The sequence below is a fragment of the Palaemon carinicauda genome, chromosome 5, assembly GCF_036898095.1.
Source record: "Palaemon carinicauda isolate YSFRI2023 chromosome 5, ASM3689809v2, whole genome shotgun sequence".
Classification (NCBI taxonomy): domain Eukaryota; kingdom Metazoa; phylum Arthropoda; class Malacostraca; order Decapoda; family Palaemonidae; genus Palaemon; species Palaemon carinicauda.
Genome location: NC_090729.1, coordinates 112058156 through 112081493, shown reverse-complemented (window position 1 = coordinate 112081493; position 23338 = coordinate 112058156). Strand labels below are relative to the sequence as shown.

The following is a 23338-nucleotide window of genomic DNA, read 5'->3' as shown; positions in this document are numbered from 1 at the left end:
GACTTTTCTTTGGCTCAGGGAGACTGGATAATAATACTAATCTCGAGAAATCTGTTTCTTTCTTTAATATTGCTAACTTTATTTTTTACCAACCATTTTTGGAGAGGGACCATGTAATGAATGAGTGAATTTCTTATTATAATTTTCTAAACTGGTACCAAACAGTATACTGTACCAAGTATATGCAAATCTGCGTATAAGGAGGTAGGACTGCATAAGGAAATAATGTTATATCAAAATGAAACATTTCATAGTGAAGCACAAAGAATCAAACACTGAGAAAGTTACAAAGTACTATTTTCTCTCACTACAAAGTGGAAAAACCTATAAGCAGAATAAATATGCTACACACAGTGAGACTGACATAAAAAAATGATGAAAATTGAATAAAGTCCAAAACTATTTGTAACTGGATAGAACTGTAAGCTGTAGTAAAAAGAAGAATCTTGAAATGAGATAATTTTTCATGTGAGCTTGTCTTCTAAATTCTCAGTGTCTTATCTCTGCACAGATGCCTTTATAATGTAAAATTAAAGTAATTAATTTGTTATGAAACTGCAATTAAGTACAGTAGCATGAAAATTCAACAACTTGAACTGCAAATATACTGCCCGGGGAAGACAATGAAAAAAAGTCACTGAACAAACAGCAGACTCCCTGCGAGCATAGGAATGCTCTGAAACCAGCTTGGAGCTCTGGTGACGATCTGTTATCTCAAGTGCAATCTTGAATATTTCATTTAGTGTATAACATACTGATAACAATGTTGAAGTACAAGTACAGTGCTTGATGGTTAAAAATAGTAGTTTGTGAACAACAATCTTAGCAAAATGTAAACTTGATCTAAAGCTAATTTTCAAACTGGTGAAAACTTTAAAAATAGTCGTCATATTCTTAAACATTGCCCTTTATTTTAGTACCTACATTGTAGACATAAAGACCCTAAGACACCTAATTCACACTTCTCTCTTTCCAGGTACATCCAGTAGGGATACTGAATGAAACATTACGTCATCTGAATTTTCCATGATTTATCTTTAAAAAACATCCAGACCTAAAGAGATGTCCACCAATAATAGACTCCTTTGTACTGCGTGAACATTAACAGATTTCCCTTTGCTTTTGTTCATGTTTATGTATCTACACAATTTGTTGGGTTGTGCTGTTAGCTTCTTTGCAAATAAATCAATATAATGTAGGGCAGACATATTGGGATAAAACACAACCATGGAACATACTCCTCCAAGTATCTAGATGGTACAGTTGACCTCATTAGTTCTGATACACGTTACGGGAAGCTTGGGAGACATCTGATATCCGTATATTGTAGCAGGTAACGTTATGTTTAACCAAAGAGAAACTGTTGGCACGACTTCCTATAAAGGAGTCGCTGAGCTTGTCAACACTGGATTAAAAACATTTATATTATGTTTAAGAAATGTGCAAACAGTAATATTTCTTATTACATCACTTTGCAAAATAATTAAAGATGTTTTTGATTACGTATTCTAAGCTCAGCAACTTTGTTTTACAGGCAGCGACGCCAACAGTTTCTCTTTTGCTAATCAGCGTTACCTACTACCAAGTTCAGATATCAGACTTCTCCTAAGCTTCCCATTAAAGTGTACCAGAATTAATGAAGCCAACTGTACCATAATAGTGTAATCAATCAACCTCATAACCTTCAATGATTCCATCAGATCTACTGGTGATTATTTGTATATTCAGAAATGATAGCAAGCAAACTACAGTAGTACTTCCTTTGCTCAAAATCTGATAAAACTGTTACTAATACTTTCTCCAAGCAAAACTGCAAATAATTAACTCGCCCATAATCAAATAAAGATATCAAAAGTATAATTCATTTTATATTCCTCAACTCGGGTAATTTTTTTGACTACACTCACATGAATATAATAGATTTATATGTTGGATTGCTTTCCAATTATGGGAATTTTCCTTTTAATAATAACAATTCAATACAACAATAGGAGTAACATTTAATTTTGTGGCTACAGAAATGATTCCCTAAACTTGAAAGAAAAACAAAGTATTGTAAGAAAAGATGACAGTATACAAATGAATGCAAATGACACCTTACCTAGAAGCCATTACTGAAGTTAAAGGCTGAAAAAGTTTTGCTGCTCTATCAAATTCTTGTAATTCTCTAGCTTTCTCCCATTCAGTCATGGTTTTTGGCTGGGCTAAATAATAACGGTCTGAAATAGATAACTTAATTAGCATAAACAATTCATTTGAAAAAAAAAAAAAATTTGAATGATTCAATCAAACAACTCTTGAATAAAATTTTGATAACATTTGAAAAGTATGTTGAATATGCTTCGGTTTCTGTATTCATCTTTCCTCTACCTGGATTTTCAGCTAAAAGTCATAAAACCAAGAACTGTAATAGAATGGTAACTGATTAAATGGACCTAATTCTTCACTGTTTAGGAGTCTACCATGGTCCTTGCATTTAGTAAGCTGGAAAGAACAGAATTTGGATAAAAATATATATATATTATTCAAATATTTACAGTACTGTACAATACCTGGTAGTCATCGTACTTTAACAATCAAAGACAATGGCTATCTGACCTCTAACAAAATAGTTATTACCCCACTCCCCTATCTCCCCCTTCCCTGTGATGTGTAGATCAGACAGGTGGCACCAAGGGGGAACACAGCCACAGGTTGATTAATATCTAGAACTTTATATGATCGGAGTCATTATAAAACTGTATGTATCTGAAAATCTCTCGACATCACTAAAATTAGGGAGGGAATTAGATGACTCCCAGATATGTATTTAAATAATAGATATTATTGAAATTCCATTCACTTAAACTAATAAAACCATTTAAATTCAAAAGATTATTAAACCGGAACTGTAAAGCACAATTCTACCAAACCAACCACTTGAATCCATTATCATATTATACCCCAGTAACCTCTATAGGGTCCAAAAGCAAAAACATCGTCCCACGTAAACCAGGACTCCTTTAGATGATGTTTAGAAAAGGGATTTTGACGAAGGAAAAATCTATTTCTGGGGAGAGACCTGTGGCGCCCGGCGAAAAGTCCTTCTTGTATACCTTTTCTGATAAAAACCTTCCAATTATACCAGAGAAAGATAAAAGCATGGAATGCTGAGGTTACAACCCTCGCGCGAGCACCTTTTGGGTGTCGTGTATAAAGCAAAGGCGCGTGAAATCCACTATTCACAGGTTGTCTTCCATTTAGTTAATTCCTTCGCCAAAGGGATGGGCCGATACAGAGGCCCTAGACACATCCCCATCGCCGCACCACCCACGCCACGACGCGAGCGCCATCTGAACAACATCCTTCTGTATTGACCATGATGGCTTGGAAAGGAAAGGGTGGGATCGTGTAAAATAAGGGGAAGGGTTTCGCCGGGCGCCACAGGTCTCTCCCCAGAAATAGATTTTTCCTTCGTCAAAATCCCTTTTCTGGGTCGAACCTGTGGCGCCGGGCGAAAATGTACCAGAGAATGCCTTCCAAGCCCAACAATAACTACTAATTTAATAAGGGGAGAGAAACAACACCATGTAAAGAAAATCATATATAATTCAGGTAAGTAGGCATAAAATATAAACTAGCCACAGGGCATAATGAGAGTAAGGATAAACAAACATTATAACAAGGAAACCTCTGAGTATCAGAGGAAAACATGCAACAAAACTGACATGGCTAAGAATATCCCAACTTAATAACAAGGGAAAACAATAATAGTTACAATCATATTAACCTAATATGTAATACACTTAGGGCTAACGAACCACCAAGGAAGCGGCGTCGTGGTGCGAGTGGCGGGTAGGAGGGAGAAGAGAAGAGATGGATGAAAGGAAGAACAAAAGATCAATGGGGAGAGATAAGGCTCCCAGCTGCAACCGTTGGATATTTAAGAGCCTGTAAGTTCTTTAGATAGTGGCGTTTGAAGACCATAGGAGATTTCCAACCCGTGTACTTCTTAAGGTTATCAAAGTCCATATTCTGGAAATAGTTGATGGAGGTAGCTATCGATCGGATATCATGAGCATGGGGAAATGATCCCGGATTGGCTTGTTTAATGAAGTATAGGATCTGTTGCCTAATGCCACGTATGGAAATGGTACCTCCTTGTTCTCTGATAAACAAGGGGCCAGACGATCGGGTAGCAGTCCTGGCTAAAAAGGCCCTGAGAGTGGTGACCGGACATAGAGAAGTATCTTGGAGAAGAGGAATAATCTTCCAAGGGGACCACCTATTTTGGGGGTCCTCGTTCTTAGCTAGGAACGCCCTGTCTGGTGAAAGAAGTACCTCACCTGAAGGGAGGAAATCCATGTTCTCTGAGTTTCGTGAGAGAGCTGCTAGTTCTGAGATTCTGGAACCCGAGGCCAAAGCTGTTAGAAATAAAGCCTTCCTAAGAAGAGTGATATAAGAGCAGGATTCGTTGTCCGTGTCGGAGGCCAGTTTGAGGACATCATTTAGAGACCAAGAGACCTTTTGAGGACGGACCGAAGGTCGAAGCCTAGCACATGCTTTTGGAATAGATGAGAAATAAGACTCCGCCAGGTTAATGTTAAACCCAACCAGGAAGACTTTCCTCAGAGCTGACTTAATGGTGGTTATAGTGCTAGCTGCTAGGCCTTTGTCAAAAATGGACCTAAAGAAGGAGATGGCTAAATTAGGAGTCATAACCGAATGGTCTGAAGTCCTTAAGAAATCCGCTAGTTTCTTAACCGCCGAATCATATTGGCGAATCGTTGAGTCCCTTTTGTCTGATTCTATAAAGAGGACATTATCTGGGTCGATGTTTGCGTCCCTACGTGCCGCAAACTTCATGAAATCCACAAAGTTAGGGTTTTGGCTATCCTTGAGGAATCTGACACAGTCCGTGTTTGGACCACCTGGGTCAGTTTGGGGAATGGGATCCGGAAGGGACGGAGTTTCAACTCGAGGAGGAGAGGAAACCAACTGCTCTTTGGCCAGTGAGGTGCCACTAAAGCTACTACCCCGTTGAAGGAGCGGAGTTTGTGCAAGACTTTCAGTAGAAGATTCACTGGAGGGAATAAGAAGATCTTCTGCCAATGGTTCCAATCCAGGGTTAATGCGTCCATGGCATAAGCCTGAGGGTCCAGGTTCGGTGTCACATAACACGGGAGTTTGTGATTGAGTCAGGTCGCGAATAGATCTACCTGGAGACCTGGAACCAGCCTGAGTATCCACCGGAAGGAGTGCATGTCCAGGGACCATTCCGATTCCAGTGGGCTCGTCCTGGATAATGCGTCTGCTATCACATTCTGGACTCCTGCTAGGTGAGTTGCTGACAGGAACCAGTCTTTGTCGGCTGCCAAGGTGAAGATAGTGACCAGGATCTGATTCAGGTTGGGTGATTTGGACCCCCCTCTGTTGAGGCAGTGGACTACGGCCGTGCTGTCTGAGACTACTCTGATGTGGGTCGACCTCGGAGGGGAGATTCTCTTCAGGGTCAAGAACATCGCCATGGCTTCGAGAACATTGATATGGAACTGTCTCATGGCGGGTGACCAAGAGCCCTGACACATCTGATGTTGGGAGTAACCTCCCCAACCACTCAGAGACGCGTCGGTATGAATTGTCACTTGTGGAGAGGGGAACTGTAGAGGAACCGACTTGGAGAGGTTCCTCCGATCGGACCATGGTTGTAGTCTCATTTTCAAGACAGAGGGGATCTTCGAGGTCTTGTCTCTTAAAGGTATTGACGCCCTCTTTCTCCAAACTCGATTGATGTCTTTGAGTTTGGCTTTTAATAGGAGATCGGTCAGTGAGGCAAACTGGAGTAGGCCGAGGACTCGTTCTAAAGCTCTTCTGGACACCTGTTTGTGTTTGAGAAAGTTCCTGACCTTGGAAGCTATCTCCCTCACCTTCTTGGGAGGAAGGGAGAGCTTGTGCTTTGAGAGGTCCCAACGGATGCCTAACCATTCGAAGAGGCTTGATGGTTGTAGGCGGGACTTCCGGAGGTTGACTTGGAAGCCCAGTTTGGCGAGAAAATGGAGTACCTTCGACGTAGCTCTTTTGCATTCCTGGTGCGACTGGGCCCAAATGAGCCAATCGTCCAGATAGGCGACGATTTGTATCCCTTGGTGTCTGAGTTGCTCGAGCACCGTCTCCCCCAGTTTCGTGAATACCCTGGGGGCAATGCTGAGACCGAAGGGCATGACTTTGAATGCGAAGGCTCTCTTGCCGAGACGGAAGCCTAGATAAGGAGAGAAGTTTCGAGCTACTGGGACATGATAATAGGCGTCGGTAAGATCGATAGAGGTGGTGACGGCCCCACGGGGAAGTAAGGTCCGTACCTGAGAGATAGTCAGCATACGGAACTTGTCGCAAAGGATGTAAGAGTTGAGCTTCGACAAGTCCAGAACTACCCTCAACGCCGACGAGTCTTTCTTCGGGACTGTAAACAGGCGGCCTTGGAACTTCAGGGATCGAACCCGCTTGATTGCTCTCTTCTTGAGTAACTCCGCAGTGTACTCTTCCAGGATGGGAGTGGGTCTCTGGAAGAAGGTCACCGGTGGAGGAGGGGATCCCTGTGACCATTTCCAACCCAAGCCCCTTGATATTATGCTGTGAGCCCATGGACTGAAGGTCCAATGATCCCGGAAGTGATAAAGTCTCCCTCCTACCGGCATCACATCATTGGGAGGGAGTGAACTTAGGGCCCCTCCCTCCACGGGAACCCCTTGCTCTGGGCCCGCCGCGTTGGCGGAACTGTCCTCTACCTCTGGAACTCCCTCTTTGGTATCCACGAAAGGAACCGGAGGGTTCGTAGGCAGGGTTGTATGCAGGTGAGGGCATCCAAGAGGGGTTGGGCTGTGTACCAGGGGGAGCAGCGAGGTAGACTACCTGCTGAGGAGGCGCCTGTTGTCGAGAAGTCGAGGCCGCGGAAGGCTGTGGGGACGAGGTACCCCGGGCCGCTTTGTAAGGACTAAACCTCAGCTTCTTCTTGAAGAATGTGTGTCTCTGGGGTTCGAACCTCTTTTTGGCTGAGAGACCCCACCTTACCTGCAAATTCTGGTTTGCCCTCGCTGCGTCCTGAAGAACCTTATCCACCTCGGTCTGAGGGAAGAGGGTCTTACCCCAGCAGGAGGAAGCTATCAGTCTGTTCGGTTCATGCCTGATGGTGGCCTCCGACAGAACGAACTTCCTGCAACTAACCCGTGCTGACCAGAAGTCATGGAGATCTATTTGGTAGGATAGCAGCTGGTTCTTTGTGGCGACTCTGAACAGCGTTTCCTCTGGGTAAAGAGATGCAAGGGACTCCATGGAGGTGATGGATCGGAGGGACCTAGCAAGTCTAGTACGGGTCTCGAACTCAGTTTTGAGAAGACTCTCTATTAATCTGGGAAGCTTCTCAGAGAAAAGAGTAGAGGCACAGTCCGGGTCTAGTTTCCCCACCGTGAAGGTAGAGGCCGCAGCATCCCAGGCTGCCGAGGAACCCGGAATAAGCAAAGAGGTGGGGTCCGTCTCCTTGAGAGCCGGCATGGAAGAGCCTTCTTTGATGGCCTGTATAGTCAGCTCTGTGACTTTGTCTATGAGCGGCAAAGAGATGGAGGCCGCTGTCGTAAAAATAGTGTAGGAACCCTTGTGAGGGGTGAGCTTAGAGTTAATACACCCCCACTCTGATAGTGTTCTGGCCCAGATAGCCTGGGCCTGCTCTTTTGGAAATATGACCGTTTCCTTCGGTACCTTGTCCATACGGACCAATGCATGTTCCTTTAACCGTACAAAACCATTGAACGGGAATGCTAGGCCCGGGGGATAGAACTCCAGGTCCTCTAGAGGGCGGGTGCCCATGCCCTCCAGAGTTAGGGAGCCATCTACGAATGGAGCATGCAAAGCAAACCGCCAAGGATTGTTTTTATCGAAGGGCGGCAGCTTCGATGCGTCTGGGGCAGAAGGAGGAGGGAACTGAGTTCCGGCGCGGATCAGAGTAGCCATCATATCCTTAATCTCTGTTATTGCACCAGAGTGATGTTGAACTTGATCCCTGACCAATCCTTTGATCAGTTGGATGGGGAGGAGATCAGCCCAGGGTACCTGAAAGTCACCCGTTGGTTTTTTCTTGGATTTGGTAGACTTAGACTTCTTAGGAGTAGTGGTTTTACGAGGAGCAATATGAATATCAGGAGCTGTCGAGGGTCCGGGGACCGGTGACGTTGATACTGGCAAAGCTGAAGTCTTATAAGTTCGAAGTGGCTTCACCTTGGGTCGTACGGAGGCAGAGGGATCCCGAGGAGAAGCCTTAGAGTTATCAAAACCTAGAAAGGAAGAGGTAGAAGAGGGAGTAGGAGAGAAAAGGGTTTCCACCAACTCGGCACCACTTACCTGCTCGTCCCTGGGTTCTACGTCTATATCCAGACCAGCCATGTCCATCGGTACGAGGGTTTCGTCCTCCACGGAAATGGTAGCCCTGACTTCTTCAATTAAAGGGGCAGCAAGGTCAGGAGAGACTGCAGCAGTAGTCGAGCCTGGGAAGAGACGGGAGGCCATATCCCCATCGAGGAGATAGGGTGCGCCAGACGGGGCATTCCTGCCAAAGCCCGACACCCACGGCCGAAGAGTAGCCCTTGCTGACCGAAGAGAGACATCATCGGCCTGTAAGATTTGCAGTGATTAGTGATGGAGGAGGGGGTTTGCCCTCCTAAATATACTGTGTATATCATATTCATGTCTATATTAGTGTCTGCCAACGAGAAATAAGGAACAAAGGGAAAACCCACTTACATCATCATTCAGCAGAACTGACGACAACTCGTAACAGAACGAGCACAAATCCGGGAACCACACTGGGTATTGGGCCTGTCCCAGTTCCTGGATAAAGGGAATGGAGCAGTGAGCATGAGACCGGCAGAGGTCATGCCCAACGGGGTCGCTGAACGAGGCAGAGCATCCTTCAGCAGTACAACGGGCCTTCTGTAAAAGAAAGGAGACATGAGTCTGGTGATGCTTGAAACTCTGATAAGGGATAAAAACCTATTATTTTAGAGTTCTGGCACTCACTGAATTACCTAAGCACCCATATTGCATTGACCAAACAACTAACTATTAACTTTAAGTTGATACTGCCCTATACCATTGTTGGCACTTTAAAATTCAATTGTCTGTATATTTGTAATGCACCCAATGTCTGTTAATGACATAAGGATAATAAGCTTAAAGTAATCCGCCGACCTCCAAGGGTCGGGGAAGCAGTGACATGCCCTTAAAATAAATACAAACACCAGCCTTAGCTAAAGGCAAGGCAAATATAAGTGTGAAGTGTATGGGCGACCTCCGGTGAAGCCGGAGCTCCGGTGAGGCCGGACCGTAATGAAATGTCCTGAATAAAGGAGCCTTAGCTAATTAGCTAAGGCAACTTTAAGTGTTAAGTGTTTGGGCGACCTCCGGTGACGCCGGAGGATAATGAGATGCCCTGAATAATTCAATTGTGGCTAATAATTCAATTGTGAAAGATAAAAAGCTAAGTCGTAGCTAAAGACTAAAGCTTAGATTATAGTAAAGCGTATTTACGATCTCCGGTGAGGCCGGAGGGAGAAGAAAGGTCCTGAATAATTATTGTGAATAACAACACAGTTGTAATAACAAAGGCTATTGTGGATATGGCCGTGGCCTGAGACCGAAGTAAGGGCCACCGGAGGGTCGTATCTAAACAATATGAAGCCCGTCCCATGTAGTAAACAATATCAATATAACAATAGAACGAAAGTTATTGAGAATCCCTCGTGTCGGAGTATAACTCAAGGCGGAGTGGAAAACGTTCATAACTACTCCCGAGCCGTAACGGGGAGAGGACGAAACACGGACCAAAATAACGCTAACAATTGAAAAGTCACGAAAAATAAATAACTCGTAAGTTATCATCCACCCAGAGGGGGAGAGGTGAGGGAGGGAGAACCCGCTGAACGCACAAAACGGAAAACGGGAAATCCGCTCCCCCACTGGAGCTAAGAAAGAAAACGAGAGAAAGGGGTAACTCGTGACTGCGAACAGAAAACGGGGACCCCAATCTCTCGCTCTCTTGGACACAAAAACAGGACTAAAAATCACAAAACACTATTATAAACGTATAAAATAAAAATGTACATCCATATAACACTACGATCGAAGAATAGCATCCGTTAAAACTTAAAATAAATAGCACAGTCGAGTGACGAACGCCTCGGGCGGTTACTAAACAAAAACAAAGCTAAATCGCTATCTCGATCGTAGGCTGGACTTACTAGCAAAAAGTACCATGAGCATAAATACACAAAAAAAAAAAAATAAAAATAATAACGGTTCTAAAGGCATAAGGCCAGGGACTTAACCAAGAACCTAAGTGACAGAGTACTAAACGGGCAGATAAAGATGAATTCCCAAACAAGTGAACAAACAATGGCCGCCATGAAAGGCCAGACGGGAAATAATAAAACAGACTATACTGGATATAAAACACAAGCCCGGTACAATAAAATACTGTCAAAACAAACTATGGTACTTAACATTGGAATGTGTGAAGATGGAGCTTCGGACATGACAAAATAAATCCACGATAGATAAAAAAGACCGAGAGCACAACGAAACAATTCAACACATTGAATTCCAAAAAGAAGGATGTTGTTCAGATGGCGCTCGCGTCGTGGCGTGGGTGGTGCGGCGATGGGGATGTGTCTAGGGCCTCTGTATCGGCCCATCCCTTTGGCGAAGGAATTAACTAAATGGAAGACAACCTGTGAATAGTGGATTTCACGCGCCTTTGCTTTATACACGACACCCAAAAGGTGCTCGCGCGAGGGTTGTAACCTCAGCATTCCATGCTTTTATCTTTCTCTGGTATAATTGGAAGGTTTTTATCAGAAAAGGTATACAAGAAGGACTTTTCGCCCGGCGCCACAGGTTCGACCCAGAAAATGTAGATTTGGAAGGGCATTGAGGTGTTGCCAAACCTCTTTCTAAACAAAAGATTTTCGTAAAAGTTTTGGATATAACTAATTCTCATATCATGAACCCTAATTTTCAAATCTTTCAAATCTGGATCCAATTCTTTTTGAGTTTTGTGACCATATAATATTACTTAATGACATTGCAATGTTGGACAGAGGTCGTGTTCAAAATCTAATAACACAAAATAACTTAGGCACATTATTTCTGTACATGGAATTGTCCAAATAATACTGAATGGCTACTGTATTGTCAATCTAGGAAAACTATCTCCTGAATAAACGACCACCTCTAATATCTGTAGAATCATCCAAATAGAATTGAACGGCTCTTACCAGTTCAGGAAAAACTATTGCCTGAAAAGACAATAACAAATTTTAATAAAGAAGGTTATGAAATTTTTATTTCTATAAATATTTAGCCTCAAATTTAATTTAGCTCCAAAATCATATAAACAGATAAAATCATCTTATGATTACCAAAGACTACCTTAAAAGAAATTTCTTGCACCTTTCCGATTCTTTTTCTGATGCTATCGTTACTTACGATGAATTCACGATAGTAAAGACCAGTAAACAGTCATTTATCTTTTATTTTGTAAGGGAAATATTATGAACATTATGCAATGTGAGATGCGTAGAAAATTATAATTGTAGTATTGAATTATTTTGTAATATAATATTTCTTTTTGTCGAAAGTTCTGTAAGGCAAAATATATCAAATAGTTGCTTGACTCTAAGCAATCGTTAACGAGTTGTTAGTGTTTGTTTTGACGAATACGGGTCGCGCCTGCGTAGATGCTCAGTCGTCTTCGAATAATATAACTCAGAAGGAGTTAGTACCAGCTCACGTACGTGACAGTGAGGGTTATAGTTACTTTACGGTATCTCAACGGGGGAGGGAAGGAATTAACACACCCACGAGAGGAGTTCTTATCATCATGGATTAAAAGCTAAGTCAAGGTTTTATAAGTGTTTTGTTATGTTAGTGATATTGAAGGGCATGCATGCACGTTAGATATCGTTACTGACAGACATTTGTAAAATAGGACTGTACTTCGGGTTGCCGGATAAGAAATGTTACAATGAATAGTTAAGGTTAGTAATAAATGTGAATATTTTTATTCCTGGTCAAATAATGATTTAAACACAACGCAATGTCTCAATTTATTGAATGATAGGAACAGAAAAGAATCCTTGAAAATCTGTTAAAGAACCTGGTAATATGCAAACCAAATTAGGGTAAGTTTAGGTTTCCATATTTATTGAAGATTCTATGTTTACTATTTTGGATTCTTTAGAGTAAATATAGATGCCTGGGTCAACAAAAATCAATTTTAATGAGAAATCTTAAGCAAAAGTTTTTCAAAGGATCAAAACATGAACTCTAATACTGTAACATTATGTCTAAAGTCCAAAAAATATACATGACTGCTGGAAGGCTTTTCCCATATTGAAAGATCTGAAAACATTCACTAGCTTGCCTTATACAAATAAATCTAATCTTGTTATAAAAAGAAATAAGCATATATTTATACTTCAATAGCTGAAATTGTAAAGAAGCACAAGTTAAAATTGTTATTGTACTGTAACTAACCGGTTGTTCTCGTAACTGATAAACTGGTAATAAGGGTCTTTCAATAAGGTTGCTTTAGAACGAAGGGAAATGGCAGACTCAACTCTTAGGTTCTACAAACAGAAACACGGAAATACTTTCAAGGTTCCGATTTGAAATACTGCCAAGAGCAGAAAGATCTCATCTGTATAATCTGACATGAAAGGTTCCCCACTCAACACACTTGTAGGAGGTGAGGGAGATCTAAACATAGCAGGGTAATCAGGGACTGATGGTGCAATAGTGATATTGGATCTAGCTCTGAGAGCACAGCAGCCGTAGCCAAAGGATCCGCTAAAGTACTGATTCAACCTCATACTGTTCATTATCAATGCTGGGTGATAAAACATCAACAAAATATTGATGGCTGTGTCATTCGTGACTGGAGCCTCAGTAGGTTCCTGACACTAAGGACCTGGTTGGGGATAACATTCATCGCAGAGACGAACTTTCATTTCTTGCCACTGCTAGCAAAAGACGAAGAAGGAAAACGATCTTGCTTAGATCGTTTCTTGCGACGAGAACAATATCTATCCCATATGGAGGACAGCCACTCCCTACAATACTCCCATGGTGATTCCACAGAACACCTCTTATCAAGGAAAGTGGGACAAACCGGGTGCAGATCAACTTTAACCCGACTCACAAAGGTACTGCAGGGACGTTCATAACAGCCGAGGCATGAACTAAGCACTATAAGGGTATTCGAGAGCGAATGCGGAAGTCTGATCACAAAGAGGGAGTGAGGTACTTCCTCTTAACTTTACGATCAGGAGTGTTGCGGATACCGTAATGTGCAGGCATCTTACGCCACATGCGCATTGGTTGCTTAACAACTATAAAAATGATGCAATCAACCTTTTTACTTTGATCATCTTGTCGTATAGAAAACGAGACTAGGAGTAACCCATATAAATGACTCGGAAGTTTGTATCAGCGCAGGAATAAACTACAATTGGAACACAGCTCCCTACTGTATGCAGCTAATGAGCAAAATTAACATGATTTTGAATAATTCAACCTAGTGTCTATAAAAAATTTAAAACACTTTAAAGTACTGTACAGTGTTTTAACAAGACTAGTCACAATTCTATTCTCTTATAGGATGTAACAAGTTAAAAACATCTAGAATATGTAGTGGGAAGACATAAAACAACAAATGTAAAATAAAGACAGAGAACAATGCAGCCAGGGCAGAAACTGCACGGCACAAAAACCTCTGTACAAACTTCAGCTGTGTTCTATCAGGAGGTATCTCAAGAAATTTACTTATACCCAAAAGTTTTCTCATTATAGGATCACCTTAACTCTTGATTTTCTGCCTATAACCAGCCAATTTAAGTTACTACTGTACTTGATAAGATAAACAGTTTCACATTTCCTTTCCTTCTACTGTGTTACTGACAGTATAACAGTACACTGTACCTTGAATATCTATACCTTATAATAGTTAATGTATTTGACCTCCATGCTTTATTTATAGATATATGTTTCCATCCTTCTACAATATTCAACATCCATACCTTTCTGCCCTCTGTCTTTCATCTTAAGAAAAAGCTCATATCTTCGCTGCTTCTCATCATTCTTGGCAAAAGGTTTGAAATCGGATCTGAGGCTTCCACCAGAATTCTTAAACTCTTCAAATAACTGATCAACTTCTGAATTATCCTCAGTCTTCGTCTTAGATTTCTTAGGCGTGTCCCAAGAATGCCCTTTTACGCCAGATCTGATCTAAAATCAAACAAAGTATAATCAAAACTATATACATTCAAGAAAAAATTCATTAAAGTGAAAATTCTGTAACCATTTCATGATTATAATGCAAACTAAGTAATGAAAATATAACAAATTTTGAAAGTAATTTTTATTTTTCAAAGCTATACAAACCTGCATCCTCTAAAATAGGCGGAGTCATCAACGGAGCTGGAGCAGCCGTTAAAATCATTAAGAAGGTAGTTAAAAAGAAGTGGTGAGCAAGGAAAAGTAGCCACGCCCACCTACCTATCAAAAGATTTTTAACTTTGACCTGTGGCTCAGGACTGGGAGAGGTGGTTAAGGTGAAAAGTTTAACTTTGATGGGCTCTGGTTTGTATAGCTAGTAAAAATACAAATTGCTTCTCAAATTTGTTATATGTTCCTACATGTAAATAAACCTTGTCCTTTTAAATTAAGGAGACACTTATTGTTGGGAAGAAATTCCCCATAGCACAAAATTAATTGTTCTTTTTCTTCCCTGAAAAATTCCATTCTCCCTGATCTCATACACCAGCAAAAGAGATGACTCCATTAACTTCCTATCAGCCCATCATAGGGATGAGTAAGCTGATAGGGCCTGGCCAGTACTTGGTTGATGAAGGACTCTTTCTCCCCCAGAGAGGAGAATGAGTCTGGAAATAAATGCCTATTGCAGGATGGCCAAGGGGTAGGTATTCATTCCTCTATTCTCACCCTCGTAAAGAGAGGATGGGAAAGAACTACGTGCAGATACAGTTTAATAATAGTAGTACTCAGAAATGAAGCTTGCCAGCATCTTCAAATACAGCATGTAATTGATTGATTAATTTGGACTTTTCTGGCATCCTGACATCTCAGGATATTGATGCCGATATTATTTGTTATAGATAAAGAAAAAAAGGAAATTGCAGCATGTAACAGCATAAAAGCTTCATCCCTAATTAAGGAGAAGTAAAGACAATGCCAAAAAACCAGTTATTCTACTTTACTTCCAGACTTAAATAGAATACATTACCATAGACAAGAGGCTTCCTCTCCCATAAGGGAGCGGGGCTGGCTACATAACTACTAGAGCCACCACCACATGACCAAGAACAAGTGTTGAAGGGCATATGAGTATACTCCCTTAGGAAGGTTGAAGGTTGTTTGGCACATCCAAACTCCATCACCTGTCTGACTGCAGATTCTTTGGAATCTAAGTGGGAATAATACCTATCTTGAAGAATTCTACATCAAGCTGATACCTCGACCCCCTAAAAGGTCACAGCATATGCTCTTAAAAGTCTCACAAAGTTAGAAAGAAACCGTGTTCTGCAACACCTTTTCTTGGATGTACCAGTGCTAAGGAAAAGACATTAACACTAGAGTATGAGATGTCAGGTCCTCTTCCGAAGCTTTGACCAGAAAAGTGCCACATCTACGATAGACAACTACCGAAGAACAAAGTAATCCAGAAATCTCCTTTGCAGATGTTGCAAAAGCTTTTTCTTTGGAGGAGAAACTGCATAATCTCCAACCGGGACTTGCAAGAAACATCAAGGAATGGTGATAACTCTGTAAGTGTGGATGACAGGGAATAGAGGTACTATACTGTACCTCTTAAGGTATGGATGGCAGGGGAGGGTGATTCAAGGGTAGTTCTCTAGAAGTGCTAACAGATCAGGAACTATTCAGCATGTGGCCATCTGGGAGCAACCAGGGTTATCCTGAGGCATGGCATGATCAACACTCAGTTGATAAGCTGGCAAAAGAGACTGAAATGAGGAAATGTGGGCATCCAAGTGATTCCATGGATGTCAGAAGATGACTTCAAACACTGCCCATTGGTGTGGATGGAAGAAAAAACACTGAGAACTTGCTTAGCCATGTACCAAACAGGATGGCTCCCAGATATAGGCCAAGAAGCCTCTATGCTACACAAGGATGTAAGAACCACTCAAACTTGAGGAAGAGCAAGCCTTCCCTTCGTCAAACTCGTCGTTAACAGTCTGTATAGACAAAGCAGAAGATCCTTCAACCTCTGCAGGAGGCCAGTGAACACTCGTAGTTCCCAGTGCACCACCACGCCCCTCACACCTGGCGCCACTAGAGCCACAGGATCACAAACCTGCACAGGGATACTGGGAGATAGGTAGCCTTGACTACCACCTCCCTCAACACAGTCATGGAGGGCCTACCTGAAAGACCTAAGAATCTAACGAAACCCAAGCCTTCCTTAGGTCAAACTCATCGTTAATAGCCTGCACGGACAAAGCGAAAGAACCCTCAACCTTTGCACAGGAGGCTGGCAAATGCTTGGAGTTCCCAGTGCACCAGTAAAGCCTGTAAAGGAAGCCTGAACCCTATGAGATACTCCCTGGGGACCAATCCTGGGGTGTAAGTATAGGGGCGACAGTTGCAGACACACCTCCCAAGGAGACAGCTGCGACAGCAGCCATCGCCAGTGTCTTCTTGGATGTTGCCTAGTCCTACTTCAACGAACACCCTCGTGCACTTCTTCGCCTTCAGGGCACAAGCCTACCACGACACCAGAGGCTAGGATCGACACTTGGCACAAGGGAATACCTGCAAACAGACATGCCCCCAACATGAAGCACAGAAGTGCTGATTTACAAGCATTTTCGCCATGGAGCAATTGCAGCATCTGCCCTTCCCCCGGAATACACAAATTTCCTGATTCCATTCCATCACAACCAACCACTGTAGGAAATAGAATCCACAGATAGGAGACCACTGTCAGTATGTCTGCAAAGCACAGCAGTCTGAGTAAAATTAATAGAGAACTGGCTGAGAGGGAAGCGGGCCTTTTCGCTGCACCCTTTCCAGCCAGATAACTGCTCGTTATCCACTGCAACGGCCAATTCTAGCTTTTACCAAAGTAATCTCCTTAAAACAAACAGCAAAAAAAACTCCAGTGTTTAGATACTTTATATAAAATACTGATGCAAACTTAAATTAATGAAAGAAATTTCATATAAAATTCTAAAATTTCAATACCACCAAAGAGATTAATTATATCTTTTATCATCATCAACATCATCAACCGTGAGGTTACCTTCTAGGCTAAGATGTTATCAATCATCATCAACAAAATTATCTTCTCGGGTACAATTTCAATTTGTTTAATATTTGTATCCAAAAGCAATACTTTATTTTTATGTTTTCTACTTCCTACTTCAACATGATCACGAGACTATATTAAAAAGAATATGATAAATGAAATTTATCTTTATGTTTTCTCGTGTGACTTGCCTTTAATAACACTGTATTGAACTTGACCATTCAATGAGTCAGTAGTTGTACCAGATGAATTTTATGTATGATTCATTATTGTACTAGATGAATTTTATGTCCACTATTGTACCAGATGAATTTTATGTATGATTCACCAAATATGAGACCGAATTGTTAGTTACATTTTGGTTTCATTTCACTTGGAAAATTTGTAAGCTATTTCCAACAGGGTAATTTTCAGAAAAGTTATTTTGTTTAGTGAATGGTTTCCTTGTGTCCTTCTGAGTTACAGTATAAACTTTTATTCCTAGTGGCCTACTCATCTGCCTACATTATAATAACAAGCTTTAATATTATTTCAATTAAGCCTAAAATTTTATCAAATCCTGTGTAATTTCGGTCTCAACAGTTTTTCAACTTTAAAAAAAAATGATATTTTAATTATAAAATAAATTTTTGAATATACTTACCCGGTGAATATATAATAGCTGCAACTCTGCGGCTCGACAGAAAACACACTTAAAAACTCGCGAGCGATCGCTATGAAGGTTGCGGGTGTGCCCACCAGCGCCACTATCGGCCAGATACCACTCTTGCATGTAAACAAACCCTTCAATTCTTCTCGTCCCGCTGCGTCTCTATTGGAGAGGAAGGGAGGGCCTTTAATTTATATATTCACCGGGTAAGTATATTCAAAAATTTATTTTATAATTAAAATATCATTTTTAAATATTTAACTTAGCCGGTGAATATATAATAGCTGATTCACACCCAAGGAGGTGGGTAGAGACCAGAGTTAATTAAGTTTACAGCGTATAAGCTAAGAGTTTTTGACAGTTATCAATATAACAAAACCAAAATATATAGGTACCTGGTAAGGAAGTTGACTTAGACGATTACTCTGCCTTATAAGTCTGTCTTCCTCACGAAGCCCAGCGATCCTCTTAGGATGCTGAAAGACTCCCAGGAGCTGAAGTATTAAGGGCTGCAACCCATACAACAGGACCTCATCAAACCCTTAATCTGGGCGCTCTCAAGAAATGACTTTAACCACCCGCCAAATCAATCAGGATGCGAAAGGCTTTTTAGCCTTCCGTACAACCCAAAAAAACAATATTAAAAACATTTCAAGAGACAGATTAAAAAGGATATTGGAATTAGGGTAATGTAGTGGTAGAACCCTCACCCACTACTGCACTCGCTGCAACGAATGGACCCAGTGTGTAGCAGTCCTCGTAAAGAGTCTGGACATCTTTTAAATAAAATGACGCGAACACTGACTTGCTTCTCCAAAAAGTCGCGTCCATAATACTTTGCAGAGATTTATTTTGCTTGAAGGCCACGGAGGTTGCTATATCTCTAACTTCGTGCGTCTTAACCTTAAGCAAACATCGGTCTTTCTCATTCAAGTGAGAATGAGCTTCTCGTATTAAAAAAATCTGATAAAATATGACAAAGCATTCTTTGACATAGGCAATGAAGGTTTCTTAACTGAGCACCATAATGCCTCAGATTTACCTCGTAATGACTTAGTACGAGCTAAATCGAACTTAAGAGCTCTAACAGGACATAATACTCTTTCCAGTTCGTTGCCTACGATCTCTGATAAGCAAGGAATATCAAAAGATTTAGGCCAAGGACGAGAAGGCAGTTCATTTTTGGCCAGGAAACCAAGTTGAAGTGAACAAGTGGCTTTTTTCTGTAGAAAAGCCAATGTTCTTACTGAAGGCATGAAGTTCACTGACCCTTTTAGCCAAAGCCAAGCACACTAGGAAAAGTGTCTTGAGGGTGAGATCCTTCAGGGAGGCTGAATGTAATGGCTCAAACCTGTCTGACATGAGGAACCTTAAGACCACGTCTAAGTTCCATCCAGGAGTTGCCAAACGACGTTCCTTAGAGGTCTCGAAAGACTTGAGGAGATCTTGGAGATCTTTATTGTTGGAAAGATCTAAGCCTCTATGTCGAAAGACCGAAGCCAACATGCTCCTGTAGCCCTTAATCGTGGGAGCTGAAAGGGAGTGAACCTTTCTCAGATGTAAAAGAAAATCTGCGATTTGGGCTACAGAGGTACTGGACGAGGACACAGATGCTGACTTGCACCAGTCTCAAAAGACTTCCCACTTCGACTGGTATATTCTAATGGTAGAAGCTCTCCTAGCTCTTGCAATCGCACTGGCTGCCTCCTTCGAAAAGCCTCTAGCTCTTGAGAGTCTTTCGATAGTCTGAAGGAAGTCAGACGAAGAGCGGGGAGGCTTTGATGGACATTCTTTACGTGGGGCTGACGTAACAGATCTACCGTTAGAGGAAGACTTCTTGGAAAGTCTACCAGCCATTGAAGTACCTCGGTGCACCACTCTCTCGCTGGCCAGAGGGTAGCAACCAACGTCAACCTTGTCCCTTCGTGAGAGGCAAACTTCTGCAGTACCTTGTTGACTATCTTGAATGGTGGGAATGCATATAAGTCCAGAAAAGACCAATCCAGTAGAAACGCGTCTATGTAGATTGCTTCTGTATCTAGGACTGGAGAGCAATAGATTGGTAACCTTTTGGTCAACGAGGAGGCAAAGAGGTCTATGGTGGGTTGACCCCAAGTAGCCCAAAGACTCTTGCCCACGTCCTTGTGGAGGGTCCATTCCGTGGGTATCACCTGACCCCTCCGACTGAGACAGTCTGCCAAGACGTTCAAGTCCCCCTGGATGAATCTCGTCAACAGGGAGATGCCTCGAATTCTTGACCATAAGAGAAGGTCCCTTGCGATCTCGAGCAGCGTGAAGGAGTGTGTGCCTCCTTGCTTGGAGATGTACGCCAAAGTTGTGGTGTTGTCTGAGTTGACCTCTACCACTTTGTTTCGAAGAAGCTTTCTAATATCATCAAGGCCAAGTGGACTGCTAATAGCTCCTTGCCGTTGATGTGCATGCTCTTCTGACTTGAGGTCCACAGACCCGAGCATTCCCGACCGTCCAGGGTCGCACCCCAACCCAAATCCGACGCGTCTGAGGACAACACGTGGTTTGGGTTCTTGACTGCTAGGGATAGTCCCTCTCTCAGACTGATATTGCTGTCCCACCATTTCAGGCATGCCTTTACTGGTTCGGAGACTGGGAATGATACCGTCTCTAATGTCTTGTCCTAGTTCCAGTGAGAGGCTAGATGGAACCGGAGAGGCAGAAGGTGTAGTCTCCCTAGTGAGACAAACTGCTCCAGGGATGAGAGAGTCCCTACGAGACTGTTCCAACTCCTGACTGAATAAACGTTTCGTTTCAGCATTAGTTGGACTTCGAGCAGGGCTTGACTGCGAATCTCCATCCCCAAATATAGAATAATCTGGGATGGGATCAGTTGGGACTTTTAGGTTGACCAAAAGTCCCAACTCCCTGGCCAGACTCAACGTCCAATGTAGATCCTGCAGACAGCGTAGACTGGACGATGCTCTGAGAAGCCAGTCGTCCAAGTACAGGGAGGCTCGGATCCCCGATAGATGGAGGGATTTTGCCACATTCCTCATGAGTCTCGTAAACACGAGAGGCGCAGGACTGAGGCCAAAGCACAGGGCTCGAAACTGGTACCCCACATTCCTGTAAACAAACCTCAGAAACGGTTGGGAATCCGGGTGTATAGGAATGTGGAAGTATGCCTCCTGAAGGTCGTGAGAGACCATCCAGTCGCCTTCCATAAATGCTATCAAGACAGCCTGGTAGACTTCATCGTGAAGTTTGTCTTGATAATGAACACATTGAGCGCACTTGCCTCTTACGTACTCCTGCAGTGAACATGGCTGCCAAATCATTGGAGCCATCCCTGAGGGACTTGTTCCTGCAGAGAACGTGGCTGTCAGATCATTGGAGCCATCCCTGAAAGCCTTGTTTATGCATGACATAATTGTACAGCAAAACTTCAAAGGCTCGACAATAGCTCTGAAGTCGACCTGTAAAATCTTGGAGCGTCTCATGGCCAGGCGCCAGGGAGAGTCTATGAGGTTTGAGATGTCTATCTGGGCAGAGGCAGGAACTCCCAAGCCGAGAACTTCTCTCGTGTCATATCAGACTCTCGCTCTATAAGCCAGCTTAAAAGAAGGGAAAGCAAAGGCTGTCTCCCCCAAACTCCTCCTGGTGATAAACCAGTCGCCTAGCAAACGTAAAGCTTTCTTAGAAGAGCGACAGAGCACTAGCTTATAAAACAACGGCTTCGAAGTAGCTAGGCCTAGTGTAAGCTCTGACGTTTAGGCGAACGAGGAGCAGCAGTTACAAAAAGATCCGGACAAAGATCCTTAAAAATCAGCATGATTTATTTAAAGTCCATAGAGGGCTAAGCAGCTTTAGGCTCCTCTCCGTCTGACAGAGTCCTCAAGGGAATATCAGTAGGAGGGGGAACAGCAACTTCCTCATCTGAAGGAACCTTGTCCGACAATAGCCGAGTCTCAAGCAAGGGAGAGACCTACCGTGGTGGCAATGCTTTACAAGCAGAGTCCACATGCACTGGTGCATTAGTAGCGGACCAGGACGCAACGTCATGTAACTGCTTGACAGTCTGTGAACTGTCAACAACAACAGGTGCGTGAGGACGCACAGCGTCCATTCGAGACTGCTTTGACTGCCTAGACTGAGCAGTCAAAACAACTCTAGAATGCGGAGGTTGACGCTCAGCGTCAAAACAAGTCAACTCCGATTGTTGGCGAACGTCCTGAACGTCAACAGGAGCATCAGCAAGTGGCCTAACGTCCAAATGTGGCTGAAAATCCACACGAGACCGCATCGAGTGTGGTTCTAAACAACCTGACTGACGTGACTTGGCTACGCCAACGTCAACAGGACGCACAAAGGAACGTTAGGGTGGCTGAAGGCCAGGATCTCGATGAGATAAACGGCTAGACTCAACGGACTTATCGGCAGAATAGTCTTCCATAAGGGAGGCAAGCTTATTCTGCATGTCTTGCCGAACAACCCATTTAGGATCAACGGGAATGGTTGCGGTAAGAGACGAGGGTAACGTCTGTGACTGCAAAACCTTGCCTACAAAAAGACTTTCGGAGTCTGTGTTACGCTTTTGTTTAGGCGGCGAGCAGTCTTCCGATGACTGCATAGGGTCAGAGCTGTCCTAATAGTTAAAACCAGGACGCTGGACCTGTCCTGAAAGGACTGACTTTCGCTCAAAGGGCCTCGAAACCTTGTTCCACGGTTTCATATGCGAAAAGCCTTCGGATGACGAGGAGAAAATCGTCTCTCTCGCCTTATGGTAGGGGTGATCTTGGTAAGATACACCTGATACCATAGAGGGAACGTCTGTTCGCTGATCAAGGCCTCTCGAACCCATAAGTCGTACGACATTACTTCTCCCCTGGGCTTGGGAGCTTGCAAGAGGTCCCGGACTAGGCAAACGACAGGCACGAACAGACGAACCCTCGGTCGCAACACTGATAACACTTTGCTCAATATCACTTTATCACTACGATTTTCTGTTTTGCACTTATTTCACTGAAATCGAATTTTTTAATAATTCACATTAGGTATGAATAAAACTGATTTCTACCTGAAGCACGTAATTCTACCCTCATCAAAAGGTTGTAATTGCGAAATCAGTCGTATAATGTAAGCACATTAATACCAGCAAAAAACAGTAAACATATTTTAAGATAAAAAAATCAGTGGCTGGGGAAGAGACTAAACACTAGTTCATTCAAAACTACGTTTTCAATCTCTCACCGTACAGTGCCTTGGGACGAGAATAAAAACTAAAAACGTTTTATCCTTTCTCCCCGTACAGAGACTAGGGACGAGAGTAACTCGAGAACGTT

At 42.7% G+C, this 23338-nt stretch overlaps 1 protein-coding gene across 1 annotated transcript in view; it reads right to left on the bottom strand.

Moving 5' to 3' along the window:
* LOC137641404 (G patch domain-containing protein 1-like) overlaps positions 1-23338 on the bottom strand; it is a 91431-nt gene that overhangs the window by 10990 nt on the left and 57103 nt on the right. Inside the window, exons 10-11 of the mRNA XM_068373926.1 lie at positions 14103-14310; positions 2102-2219 (exon numbers count right to left, since the gene is read on the bottom strand). Of these exons, the coding sequence (XP_068230027.1) occupies positions 2102-2219; positions 14103-14310 (326 nt within the window). The remainder of the gene's footprint in view (positions 1-2101; positions 2220-14102; positions 14311-23338) is intronic.